The sequence below is a fragment of the Zingiber officinale genome, chromosome 1A (genome assembly GCF_018446385.1).
Source record: "Zingiber officinale cultivar Zhangliang chromosome 1A, Zo_v1.1, whole genome shotgun sequence".
NCBI lineage: Eukaryota > Viridiplantae > Streptophyta > Magnoliopsida > Zingiberales > Zingiberaceae > Zingiber > Zingiber officinale.
Window position 1 is genome coordinate 148,784,200 of NC_055987.1, and position 14,594 is coordinate 148,798,793.

Here is a 14,594-nt window from a genome sequence, read left to right on the forward strand (position 1 = left end):
ACATGCTTAAAGCTTCTATTATACAATTCGTCTGTGGAATATACTTTGTTGTCAGTGACATAAACTACTAAAAAGATATGAAGAGATACATAAATAGATCTCGCTGCAGGCCGACAGGTGGTCACTCGATGGGGACGTGCCCCGCTCAGTTGTGATGATCAAGACATTCTCACTTTACTTAGCTTTCCCATACCGAAGGGCTCCTCCCTCTACCGGAGGGCTCCTCCCTCTACCGGACATGTCCCCCCCCCTATCGCTTAACCTTATGTTGTCCATTTGGCCTTGCTCGCCCATTCGATAGTGCAGTCCGTCCGATCATAACTCAATTATTCGGCTAACCTAACCTGCTTTGTGGACAGTGTATTCTGATTTTCCTTGACTCTGTCTTTCACATCAATTAGTCTTTCTTACTTTGATCCATCTTGATTGAACCTCCTTTTCATTTATACCCTTAATCAATGACAACAAAAGCTTTAAAATTTAACGGTTCAGATGCTTCAGATACACAAATGTGCGGCGGTGATGCTTTCTTTATTGAGTCGGTTGTAATGAACATGGCGATTGATAATGGCAGAGCCGTTCTAGATGCCAATGCTCGACTCAACTCCTCCACAAAAAGCTGATCGAAATAGAGCATCCTTCTTGCTAGTGCAGAGCAGATCGCCTGCTCAAGTTGGTTTTTGCTCTATATTCCACTCTCTCTCTCTCTCTCTCTGGATTCTGTGCATGGCGAGGCTGCAGCAGTAGAAGGCGGTTTCGCTCGATTCTTTCGCCCGAGAAAAAAGCGATCTTTGCATCAGCTCAACGAGGGGTGACCGACCGTCTGGTGGGTAAGTCTTAGCCCTTGATCTCTGATTAATTGTTGCATCTCTTGACGCGAGGAAAGCCGACATTTTTGTTAGGGTAAAACAAATATGGCGGCAAGGGGAGGGGAGACGGGATTGGAGGAGAGTGGGTGCATCAGGGCGGCGTCTGAAGAGGTCTCTCGCCAATTCGGAACCCTAGTGAACGCCGAAGATGTTGAGTCTATCAAGAAGCTTCAGTATTTCATGTAATTCCCTCGCCTTGATACCGCTATTTCTATTTAACTGTTAACCTTGAATCTCTACCCCACTGCTCAGTTCCTTTCCTTTATGTCTCGTTGGATATGAACTCTGAAAAAGATATATGATCTCGTAGATTAATAGCATCTGATTTATTGTTCCAACGATCAAAATACTGTGTGAAATCAGAAATATCAGCATCTGATTTTCATGAATTTTCTCCTAATTGATTGCTGAGACATCCCTAGAATTTTTTTTGGAAAGGGATCTAATTGGGCACCGTATAATTGTTAAATTTCTTTCTTGTTTGGTGCTTATGATGCAAATTGTGTGAGGAATGTTGTTTAATGAGGTAAAGAAGCTGATGATGATGGAATGTATTTGTGGGTTGGAGAACAAGAAACTAGAGATTAGATTTAGGAGAAGGTTGGAGGAGCATTCTCTTTCATATCATATATGCATGTTACGCTACCGCAAGTGCAGAGTTACGTCTCTAGTAATAAAAATATCGATCTCACATGGACCATTGATTAAGCACTAGTTGAATTCACACGGTGAGTTATCTAGACGGTTGAAGGTCGGGAAAAGCTTGAAGGCAAGAGAGAATGAGAGAGAGAGAGAGTTGTGTGAGAAAGAGAGTTAAGAGAGTAAGAGAGAGAGGAGTTGAATGATTTTAGGAGTTCGGTTTCATTATGATGTCAACTAATGTCCCTATGTATTGTTCATCTCCTTACCTCCATGCTTACACTCTTATAGGGATTCTAATAAATTACCGATGCAACCTCGTGACGGTCTCACCAGAGTGTTCTCCCCATTGACATTCAGTGCTACTAAGTAAAGAAGGTAATGTAGAAGGTCCGGTTAATGGGTTACCCTTTATCACCGAAGGTCCCTTGTCATACAATCTAGATTACACAAATCACTTCCTTGCACGGAATTGGTGAAAACTCATTAAACTCTAATTAGCTAATCCCTTGTGGAGATTAGCTCCCAATTCAAGGTGATACTCCGAAAAGTTCGGTTAAAAGGTTACACTCTATCACTGGGCCCTGGTTATACAATCCAAAGCATCTCCTTTACATGGTGGTATCTATTCCCTCACATCAACATGTTTACATCATTCACACATTTCATCAAACACTTACAAGGCATAAGACACATAGAACATGGTATAAACACTTCATTGAACAAGGAAATGACATATATAGTTCATACATCAATCAAAACATCACAATTACTTTCTACATCGTAGACCTAGAGATCTACTCCATTGCGAAGGATTTACAATCAATAGACAAGAAATTAAGCATCCTACAATCCAAATCATAAGATAGAGAAGAGAGGAATGCTTATCTATGTGTTGCTGGTCTTCTTGCTTGCAATCCTTGCTCCAGAGGTGGACGGATTGTGCAAATCAGCGAAGATGGAAGCTTTAGAGTTTCCGCTAAAGGAAGAACCCTTCCCCAAGGAGAGGGACGAAGTCTCAAGCGCAAGATGAGTCAAAAAATGGGTTTCTTGACCCTTTTATGCCTCTTCCAAATTGTCTAGATCTGTCAGGTTTACAAGGTTCTGTCAAAATGGGATTTTCACCCCTTAAACCTAGTTTTCTCGTGTTTCACCTTGAACCAAAATTACATCCCTTGAAATTATCTACATTTTGATATTTAGATCGAGTCGTGGCTCCAATTGAGTCGAAAGTTATGGTGGTTCAAAGTTTGGTCTGCAATTTGGGCGAAGGATGTGGCGCGACTATGGATGGGAGGCACGACCGTGCCTTTTGGCACGGCTAAACTATGTTTTCTCTCTGTTGAACCTGAAACAAAGTTGTAGATCTTGAAGTTAGTTACAATTTGGTATCTTGAACAACTTGTAATTCTAACCGAGCACAAAGTTATGGTCATTTCAAAATTATTCTGCAGTCTGCCCAGATTCAACACAACCCTATTTTCGCGTGACACAGCCCCAACTTCACGCCACACGGCATGGAGAGGCACGACCCCTCTCTAATTAGGATTTTGAAATATGGGACGACTGGACCATGATTCGGCTCTGGAAGGGGGGCATGATCGTGTGATTTTACACGACCACCCCTCGGTTGGCCTCTGGTGCGAGGCACGACCTACTCCAGTTTGCTTTAGGGAGGACACACGCTCTTGGCACGATCCCGTTGATGATCTTCACAAGTTGCTTCAATGTGCGTCTTTACTCCATTTTCATTCCAATTTGTATCCTATCAATAAAAACAAGCAAATAGTAGATCTCCGAATAAATAGAATGAAAGTATGACATAATAATGGAATAGGGAATATAGATTATATTCATGAAATACAAATAGATGTGCGCCAAACAATACCTAAAAATATGTATAATCTACACACATCAATGCACTATGTTAGAGGAATCTAACTCCAGATTGGTTTGATGGTTGCTCCTCCTCACCTTATATATCTTCTTTAGACAACTCATCAATCAGATTGATGAAGTTCTAACAGACAAAAACTACAGGTGAATCTCATATGAATATTGTTGTTGTGCAGAGGAGCAAAGAAATCTAACAGTAAGTGTTTAGAATCCTTTGTGTACGATGTAATCTGATACAATTTGTGGTACAAATAGAACAGAACACACTAAAGTTTTCTGGATGAGTGTTAAAAATGACAATATTATACACCTAAAAAGCAAAAGGCCATAGGTTGATGTTAGTTGAAACGGATGACTTGTTTCATAAGCTAATAATCCTTGTTTGAATGTTTTCAATGGTTTAGTGTGATTCTTGTGATTTCTGTATTTTAGACCAAATTTAAGCTCATCTCACTTGGGAAATAATGCTTGCTGCTTAGATGCTAATATATCTGCTTCAGCTCTATCAGACGTTCATATGATCTACAAGAACAACCTCTTTATTATGTTGCATGAATTGATCCACCCCCAAACCACTTGGTGGTCAATTATAAGTTGATCCTTTGATTTACCTCCCTTCATATAACTTGGGGATAGATTGTGAGAGGTGCCTAGGATGAGTATAATCACCTTTTTTGCTACAATGAATTAATCCACCCCATCTCAACATGCTAGGGCCTCATTAGGGGTGTAAATGAACCAAGCCGCTCATGAGCTATTCGAAACTCAATTCGATAAAAGCTCGTTTGAGCTCATTTAATGAGGCTCGTTAAGATAAACAAACCAAGCTCAAGCTTTACAATATTCGGCTCGTTAGCTCGTGAATATATTTGTTAAGCTCATGAATCACTTTTTAAATAAAAAATATAATAGTTTTGATATTGAATTTATAGATTTTACACTCTATTTATGAAACATATAGACAAATATATTAAATTTATTTATTATAATAAAATTATAAATTTTAATAAGAATATTATAATTTTCTTTAAATATATAATTTAATTTTTAATGAATATTTAAATTTATAATTTATATTTATTAAACTCGTTTAGGGTCGATAAAAGATCGAATAAGCTCGTGAGTCATGAATATGTTCGTTAAATAAAACTCGAGCTCGGCTCGATTATAAACGAGTCAAACTCAAACATTCAAGAGTTCGGCTCAACTCGGCTCGGTTCGATTACACCCCTAGACCTCATTGCCCAAACTGCACTTTTGCCTCATTTTTGGTATTATATGATCCGACTCTGTTTTTTATAGACATCTATTTTTGTTTCTGTATAATATAGCATGGAGTCCACTTTTCCTTAGCAAGGCATTCTAAATACTCATCAGCATACAAATGTTCCATGTCTAAGACATTCTTCATCCATCTCTAATCCGTCTATATGCTCATCAGCATACAAATGCTCCAGTCTAAGACATTTTTCATCCATCTCTAATGCGTCTATATACTCGTCAACATACAAATGCTCCACGTCTAAGACATTTTTCATCCATCTCTAATGGGTCTATATACTCATCAGCATACAAATGCTCCATGTCTTGGAAATTTTTTCATGTCTCTGATGCCCCATTAACTAAAGATATGTACCAGTTGGCATTTTCCTTACTGCTTTCACTCATTGCAGATTGGGAAGATTGCAGGACAGTAATGCAGTTCTTTCACACTTCAATGAGTTCTCAGAACGGTGCTATACTGAGGTATCGGGTGACTTAACAAGAAATGTTCGACTCTTGAAATCCATGAAATCCGATCTAGACCACATCTTCATGAAACTGAGGTGGTGCTTCTATTCCTTCTCGTTTCAGATTCGAAAAATCAGCTGTACGATTGTCCCATTGCCTACTAGAATATGAAGGACCATTGTTTTTTTTTTTTTTTTGCTATTGTTGTTAACCAGCAGGAACATCAAGGCAAAACTGAAGGCTGCACATCCTGATGCCTTCCCCGATGATTCAACTTCAAAGATAATTGATCAAAGGCCTGACCTCGAGACGCCTCTTTGACTGACATGGATTGGCATCTGGAACCCTTCTTTTAGATTTCTTATCAAGAAGAGAATAGTTTGTAATGACCAATAGATAGAATGATTGTTGTAGTGTTTATCTTACAGTGATATTCGGTATGTATGATGAAATATCTAAACTTTGCTCCTGCGCAATGCTCATTTATATGTTTCTTATTTTCTTGTGCAGCACTAGAGTTCTTGCTTATATATCAATAGTAAATTTTATTCATGTAGGAAGGATCTGAATGTTTTTAATGCTGTTAACTTTGTTCAGCTGAATGAATATCAAGTAAAACTAGTCATGTGTTATGTGATAAGCTTAAAGTATATAAAGTTTTATTATATTTTCACACTATTTTGAATCGACTTTGTAGGTATGAGTTGCATGATATTCTACATTTTTGTTTCTTTAGTATGATTCTCTATTCCTAGATATTGCGTCTGTGCAATTTTTGATGACAGGAGTGAAGATTGGAACGAAATGAGGAGCGAAATAACCAAGCTAAGGAAGTCATGTTCTACCACGGGCGGTCGTGCCACTGGGCACGGCTCGTGGCAACTTCGGTTGCCCCACCTCGAGCAGCTGTGATGTCAAGGCTCGTGGCGGGCTCTGTGCCCCTGCCACGGGCATCCCGTGCCTAGCGGCACGGGTCGTGCCCGCCTCTATCACCGTGCCATGGGCGGCTTGTGCCCAGTAACACAAGCCGTGGCATTTCAGATCCAGAATCTGGAGTGCGACAGGGCGCCTGTGCCCAGTGACACTGGTCGTGTCACACGACTATCTTTAACGCCTATATAAGGGGACTCATTAGACTGGAGAGAGGATCTTTGGTTGGGGGCTCTACTCCCTTCCTTGGAGAAGGGTTCTCCCCTCTTGGGAGAACCCTAGAGCTTCCATATTCATTATTCGTCCACCTCCGGAGCAATGAAGCATCCTCAAGACGCCTACAAACTCCTCGATAAACATTTCTTCTTCTGCTTTCTCAGATTTGGGATTGTAAGTATGTTTTATTTTGTGTCTTTAGTTTGTAAATCTTTCACAATAAGTAGATCTTCAGATTTAGGAGTAGGAAGTAGTTATTATGTGATATGATGTATAAACTATATATTTGGATATTTTCCTGTGTTATGATATGTTTATTGACATGTTCTATGTATGTGTAGCTTATATGTATTTGATGAAATGTGTGTGAAGGAAAACTACATATAGATGTAGAGTTTTGTTCACCGTGTAAAGGAGGTGCTTTGGATTGTATGACCAGAAACCTTGTGATAGAGGGTATCCTTACTTTCTACGGCATTCGCTTGAAACGGAGGGAAATTCCCTACAAGGGACGCTAATTAGAGTTTGTGAGTTTTCCACATAAAATGTTAGGAAGTGATTTACGTAATCTAGCGATTGTATGATTGGGGGGCTCTTAGTGACAAAGGGTGACCCTTTAACCGACTTTCTAGATTACCTCTTCTTCTTAATGTCATAATATATCGTTAGGATGTAAATAGGATACTCTAGCGATTGTATAATCGAGGGGCCTGGGGTAATCCTTTAATCGGACTTTCTAGAGTTATTGCTTTACTTAATGACATTGGAACTTGGGTAAACTCTAGTGCGATCTTCACGAGGTTGTGTCGGACTTTGGTTAGATGCTCTATAAGAATGTAAGCATGAAATTAGGTAGATGAACAATGCATAGAGACATTAACTAGCATCATGTTGAAACCGAAATCCTAGGTCATCCCTAAATCTAACTTCACTATCTCACTCCGTTCACTAGTGCTCACACTCATTCCCTCTCTTTTCTCTCTCTCTACTGGCTACTCTCTCCCTGCTCTCTCTTTCCTCCTCTCTCTCTCTTCTCTAAACGCCTTTCACTCTTTCTTAAGCGCTCGTGAACTAACTTTCAATTATCTAGATAACTCATATTGCAAAATCAAGTAGTGTTTAATTAACAATCTCTGTAGGATCGATATTTTATTACTTAACGACAGAACCATGCACTTTCAGTTTCCCAACATCAAGTTTTCGGCACCATTGCTAGAGACTATTTCGATTAACATTAGTTGATTAACATATGAGTTATTCTAAACTTGTTAATAGATTTTCCATTTATTTATTTGTCTTTATTTTATATTTTTATTTCTTGCAATTTAAATTCTGCATTTTAGTTTTTCTAATAATTGTGTTCTTCTAAGATTCAATGAGCACTAACATGTCAAACAGATCTTTAGGAGAATTTTTCGTACCCATTTTTGCAAGATTCAAATCTCCCATAGTGCAACCTTAGATTGAAGCAGACAACTTCCAACTTAACCTAGAATTAATTTTCATAATACAAAGGTCATAAATTTGGAGGAGAAATTTCAGAGAACTCATACTTGCACCTTGAGGTATTTCTTGGATATTACAACATGGTGAGCTATGAAGAAGTTTTAGCAAATGTCATTCAATTGATGACATTCCCTTTCAGTATCAAGGATAAAGTAAGGATTTGGTTGTATTATCTCCCTCTACAAAACATAATAAGTTGGGAACAATTGGAGCAGCGTTTCCCGAATTATTTTTCCCTCCAAGCAAAATGGTGTACACGAGGAATTGCATCATAAATTTTGCTCATGCAAATGAAAATCACTATTTGAAGCATGAGACAGATTTAAATGTTTATTAAGACTATTTATCCTTTTGAAGGCTGAGGAGATGGCGCACTGGCTCAGGTGGATGGTTTGTTGACGGACAGTTGATTCTCCGATCTAGGATGAAGCTCCTCAACTATCCTGTGCATAATCAGACGATCCAAAGAAATGTTAGTGATCAAAAATCAAGTAAGGGATCCCTGGCAAGGCCCTCCGACGCTCAAGTTAGTGCCCCGGAAGAAGAACAATAGTGGATGCGCGAATGAAGGTCTCAGATGTAAAAATTACGTACCTTACCAAAAGAAATGACCCCCCTTTTTATACCACCTCTCACAATCCCCGTGACCATGAGGTGGCTTCATGTATCAGAGTTTGTTAGGTAGTTCCCTGAAGAACTTCCGAGAAATCTTTTTTGTACCCACAGATATACCTCTTTTATTATTTATAACTTAAACCTTTTCTGAAGTCGTTGGAGGGAGATGTCATTATAGATGAATCATCAATGAGAACCCAGATAGACTCTAGAGGAGCTTCCAAAGGAATATTCCCCTACAATTATACCAGGTTGTTAAAATGTTGTCGGATGTTTGTCTGTTGAATATATCTTGGTCGGTTTGCAAGGCTGGCGGTATTTCTTATCATTGTATTCTATCATAGTATCTCAGTCGGTCCATAAGGTTGGCCATATTGCTTGCCATTGTATCAATATGCCCTATCATATGTTAAATACTATCAAGATCTGTTCTAATATAGTGCCCATAGTGTGCCAAAGCTTCATTCAAGAAGTCACATGATAGATTATGTATGTTAGAGCTTTATTTTAGAGACAAGATGACATTAAGTAACTAAAACTCGGTCAACCTGTGCTTGACCGAGTGGATATGCAGAGTTTTCTAAGGACAAGTGCCTTTAAGCCCACTTGGTCTTTACTCGACCGGGCGTACATGAAGAGTCTTGTGTTCGATCAACCGTCATCTGGCTGATCTTATACTAAAAGTTTTATAAAGCCAAGTGTCTTTAAATCCGCTCGATCTTTACCTGGCTGGGTGTACACAGACAACCTTGTACTTGATCGACCTTTATCCGGCTGATCTTATACTAAGACCTTTATAAGGCAAAGTGTCTTTAAGCTCGCCCGAGCTTTACCCGTCCGGGTGTATATGGAGAGTCATATGTTCGATGGACCTTCGTCTTGCCGATCTCACACTAAGAGTCATATAAGGCCATGTGTCTCTCAGTCCGTTCGGGCTTTACCCGCCCGGGCGTACATGGACAACCTTGTATTCGATCAACCTTCATCCAATCGATCTTATATTAAGAACTTTATAATACCATGTGTCTCTATGTCCGTCTAGGCTTTACCCGCTCGGGCGTACATGGACAATCTTGTATTCGATCAGCCTTCATCCGGTCGATCTTATACTAAGACCTTTATAAGGCCAAGTTTCTTTATGCCCGCTCGATCTTTACTCGACTGAGCGTACACAGACAGTCTTGTGTTCGATCGGCCTTCATCCGGCCGATCTTATATTTTTGTGAGGCTAAGTGTTGCTAAGCCCGGCTAACCCTTTGCCCGACCTGGCTTTCCTTGAATCTGGTCAACCATTAACTGACCGAGCACACTACCTTTTTGTTTTCAGAGTAAAATCCTAAAATCTTTATATTCAACCAAATTCACACCAGTTGTCCTTATCCGACCGTTCTACTGTGGGGTCGCATGGGCAAGATCTGAGAACTCTTTGACTACTACGTCATCCTCTAGATCCACTCGTTATGACTCGTATCAACTATGTTCTCACCATGGTTTGGAAAGATGTTTAACACTGCACATATTCAACATGGGGATTTTGTTCTCAGATAAGTCATTATTAGATTTATCTGTTGGAGGTTCTTTGATGAACAAAAGTTTAGACGAAACATATACATTAATTGATCGAGTGACATTGAACCTTTAAGAATGGTTAAATAGAAGTTGGATGGAATCTCCCCTGATAGCTCCTGAAGTGCGAGCAACTATTACACAAAAATTTACGACCACCCATGCATAAAGAGGAAACTTCATCAAATCACAGAAACTTCATTGAATCACGGAATGAGGAGTCAAAAAGAACAGAAAAGTCTAGCGCAAAATGTAGTGTTACTTGGTTGAGCAGTGGCGAGAACTTTTGGAGAATGCACGGTGTAGATGCAAGGAGAATCATAGAATAAAAATAGAAAATCTAACCCCCATCACTTCAGAAAATGTCTATAGGCCACAAGCACCCTTCCCTCAACGATTTGTCACACCAACACTGGACAAGCAATTTAGATCTCCGCCACTTAGTAAAAAGGGGACTGAGGATAGGAATCAGAAATCCACTCTAATGTCGCAACAAGATACTTTTGTACCACAAAACCCTTTCCCACAAAGGCAAGAGCTAATTTTGAGCGAAGACAAATTGAGCTGATTCTGTGATGATAATTTATTTGCATGTAAATTATTTAGATTAAATCAAGATGATGAATTTTCAAATGATGATGAATCAGCCACTTGCAACTTTATTGTACTACTTAATGATGAAGATTTTTCTAATGAGAAGATCAGTTTGAAGTTTCTTATCGAATTGTTGATTCTCCTAGTGATGAAATTGATCTTAGTGAATTATCTAACACTATATGTGATGAAGTTAATATTTTGAAAGGAAGTGTTGGGAACTGTGTTGTGGAAGCAGTATCTCATGAATCACTTTCTGTGTTCCCACAACCACTCGATATTATGGAAATTGTAAGAATTGAACATGTTATGGATCAATGTGTAGAGACTTATGCAGAGATAGTAGAGTCCCAAGAATCATCACCTTTAGTTGGACTACCACCTGAGCCAGAGTCAGAATCATCATTTGATCTAGAAGAAATCACATCCACTAGTTTGAAATTTTCAGGTACCTTTCAGTAATGCAAGGATAGTAATTATTATGATCTTTTGAAAAACTTCATAGAGGTACCTATGATTAATTTTGTTGGGTGGGATTCCATTTTTGATAATTACTTAACTAAACTTGATATGATTTTAACTCTTATTTATTTAACATGTATATGAGATATATGTTTTCTGTAGGATTGAAAAGAATTTAGATATCTCCATAATGGCATGATATTGTCCACTTTGGGCCTAATCCCTCATGGTTTTGCTCTTGGGCTCTCCCCAAAATGCCTCATGCCAATGGAGATATCTTTTCTCTTATAAACTCATGATCTTTCCCATGTGTTTTCAATATGGGACTATGTTTGTAACCTTGCAACCCCAACAATCTCCCCCTCAAACAAAGGATCATAGGCTTCCCACATCCGATCCTCGACCCACCAAGTCTTCCTGCCCCTTGGTCCACCCGACCTACTAGGACTTCATTGCCTAGTCGCAACTAGGACTTCTTGCCTGGTATCTGGTCCTCTTGATCCGAATATAGGAGCCTCTACTTTCTTTGTTCGAGGTCAATATTGTACCCACATTGCTCAATTAGAGCATAGCTCTTGTGCACAGTCGGCGGTTAAACCTTCTAGCAGTCCAGGCTCTGATACCAATTGTAGGATCGAAAAGAATTTAGATATCTCCACAATGACATGATATTGTCCACAATGGCCTAAGCCCTCATGGTTTTGCTCTTGGGCTCTTCCCAAAAGGTCTCATGCCAATGGAGATATCTTTTCTCTTATAAATCCATGATCTTTCCCATGTGTTTTCAATATGGGACTATGTTTGTAACCTTGCAACCCCAACATTTTCCTGCTTACACTAAACCATCTTCGACCGCCGAAAAGGACGTTTAAGGAGACGAAGATGAAGAGAGCAGTGATACACTACATTACTCTTATGACAATAACTCTCTTCATAATAATATGGGTTATTGGAAGGGAAGTCCGAAAGTATTCTACTCCAGCCGGAGCCCAATTTAGATGAACTAAATAAGGGGTCAAGCTAATGACCTAAAACAAATGCTTTTTGGGAGGCACCCCAAGTTCTTTCTTATTCACATATCTCTTTTTCATAACCTAAACCATCTACTTAGTTTCTTGTCTATTACAGAGGATTTAAAGATTGAGAGAAGTGTGACCACAAGGAGGGGTTAATGACTTAGGCGTTTGACACGCATCACCTAGTAACCTCTCTAAACTTTCCTCTATAACACATTTTGCAACTATTGAAGACATTGAAAATTTTAAGTCTAGGGAACTTGTAAATACTTTGGGTTATTAGTTAGTTTTATTATGTTTCTCTTTGCATAATAAAATTTTCTTCTAGCTTGCATCATGTCAATGTTTTGGATTCAAATAGAAGCACCCATCTATGCCTTGTCCATTAAGCAATATTTTGATGTGTTTAGTATTAGTATTATCACGTGGATACATTCTCTCATTTTTGGTGATTCATGTTTTCCTATCTAGTAGTAAAATTTTATACAAGCGATATTGAGTGATTTTTGTTTCACCATATGCCTACTTGATAATTTGACCATTACACTTTACTTTTGAATTATTTTCGAAAGGTTGATTTAATACAAGATAGTTTTGATTCATTTTATTGGACTAGTATCATGGGGACCATAGGTGACCCTTTCCCAAAATTTTAGTCACTGGATCATGCTCGATTTGTGATAACTCATTTGGAAAAATCAAAATCTCAAATGAGCGGAAGGAAAAGAAAAGAAAAGAAAAGAGAAGCAAATATTCGAGATGAAATAAAAATGTTTGAGTGAAAGAAAATTGAAAATAAAATATTGTGAGTGATAATAATGGGATAGAAAATAGTTGTCGTGTGTGAAAATGATAATACGCCCCTTTGAGACCGAGTTAAGTTATCAGGAGAATATTTATCCATTTCTCTCAACACCAAACATACCTTTGAGACTTTGTACTGAGAAAAAGGGAATAAGCCTTGAGTATGGAAAGTAAGTGTCTAACGCTGGAAACTTTGGGAACACAATTAAATGACAACTTGACTTAGGGAGGAACTTGAAACCTTAGGAACAAACTATGCACTATGCACTTAAGCTAGCTCGTTAGGCTTGGTGAAACTAATTTGATGTCTTCGCTTAAAGGTGATACTACATAGGATTAGATGAACTTATTAAAGTTTAGGAGATATGAATTCACATGCATTCTTGATATTGATGTTTGCTTGAGGACAAACAAAGGTTCAGTCTGAGGGATTTTATGAGAGTGTAGTATATAGAGTTTTATTATGTTTTCATGCTATTATAGATCGACTTTGCGCATGTATAAATTCAATGATATTTTACTTTTTTTGCTTCTTTATTATGATTCTTTACTCTAGATACTTCTTTCGTGTAATTTTTAATGACTGGAGTGAAGATTGGAATAAAATGGGGAGCGAAATGGCCAAGCTAAGGAAGCCATGCTCTACCATGGGTGGTCGTGCCACTGGGCACGACCTGTGACAGCTTCGGTTGCCCCGCCACGGGTGATCATGCCCGTTGGTACGATCCGTGGCAAGTTCTGCGTCCCTGCCACCGGTGACCCATGCTCACCTTTACCGCCATGCCACGGGCGACCCGTGCCCAGTGACACGAGTCATGGCGTTTCAAATCCAAAATCTAGAGCATGACATGGGTGCCTATATCCAGTAACACGAGCCATGTCATGCGATTGTCTTTAACGCCTATATAAGGGGATTCATCATATTAGAAAGAGGATCTTCGAATGGGGGATCCGCCCCCTTCCTTGGAGAAGGGTTATCCCCTCTTGGGGGAACCCTAAAGTTTCCATATTCATCATCTCTACCTCCGGAGCAAGGAAGTATTCCAAAGGCGCCGACAAACTCCTCGATAATCATTTCTTCTTCTCCTTCCTCATATTTGGGGTTATAAGTATGTTTTATTTTGTGTCTTTAGTTTGTAAATCCTTCACAATGAGTAGATCTCCAAATCTAGGAGTAGGAAGTAGTTATTGATGTAATATAATGCATTAACTATATATTTGAATATTTTTCTTATGTTATAATATGTTTATTGATAGGTTCTATGTGTGTTGTGCCTTGTATGTGTTTGAAGAAATTTGTGTGAGGAACAAATACATGTAGATGTTGTTGGAGTGTATACTTAAAAGTTTAGCTTTTGTACACATTTATTTTGAAATAAAGAATCAGATTGGTCAAATATTTACATTTATTTGTTAAATGTAATTGTTCAATTAATTTATATAGTAGATAACATGGAGTGTGGAGTCATACTTAGAAGATCATGTTGTCAGTTCTTTATAAATTATAAACAGTTGATCACGACTAAGATGGAAAGAAATAAACCATCAGAATAGACGTAGTGTAATTAAGTATTAGTTTATCTTGACTAATAAATTACACTGATACACCTTAAGTGTATTGAGTAGGATCATTTAGGTAAGTTCTTTTTGTACTGACTTAGTAAAAGAACTAGACCTTAGTTATTATGGAAGTGTGTGCTCTTAATCCTAATATAATAACAAGCATGTATATTTAATATTTATTTCTTTG

The 14,594-nt window shown here is 38.5% G+C and overlaps 1 protein-coding gene across 3 annotated transcripts; it reads left to right on the plus strand.

Annotated features, from left to right (window-relative positions):
- Positions 1-577: 577 nt before the first annotated feature.
- On the plus strand, positions 578-5,695 carry LOC122037932 (kxDL motif-containing protein 1-like). Of its 3 annotated transcripts, none has more exons than XM_042597421.1 (4): positions 578-830; positions 903-1,051; positions 5,078-5,230; positions 5,351-5,695. In XM_042597421.1, the coding sequence occupies exons 2-4, from the start codon at positions 915-917 to the stop codon at positions 5,454-5,456; spliced, it is 396 nt and encodes a 131-aa protein (XP_042453355.1). In that variant the 5' UTR covers positions 578-830; positions 903-914; the 3' UTR covers positions 5,457-5,695. The 3 variants fall into 3 exon arrangements, with proteins under 3 accessions (XP_042453355.1, XP_042453354.1, XP_042453356.1); XM_042597420.1 differs by having other exon boundaries at positions 578-826; XM_042597422.1 differs by having other exon boundaries at positions 578-826; positions 5,354-5,695.
- The last annotated feature ends 8,899 nt before the right edge of the window (positions 5,696-14,594 follow it).

Excerpts from the sequence above, each read along its gene's own strand:
- LOC122037932 (XM_042597421.1), top strand. The coding sequence starts at position 915 with ATGGCGGCAAGGGGAGGGGAGACGGGATTGGAGGAGAGTGGGTGCATC. Across the intron at positions 1,052-5,077 it reads AAGAAGCTTCAGTATTTCAT|ATTGGGAAGATTGCAGGACA; the intron begins GTAATTCCCTCG and ends CACTCATTGCAG. Across the intron at positions 5,231-5,350 it reads CACATCTTCATGAAACTGAG|CAGGAACATCAAGGCAAAAC; the intron begins GTGGTGCTTCTA and ends GTTGTTAACCAG.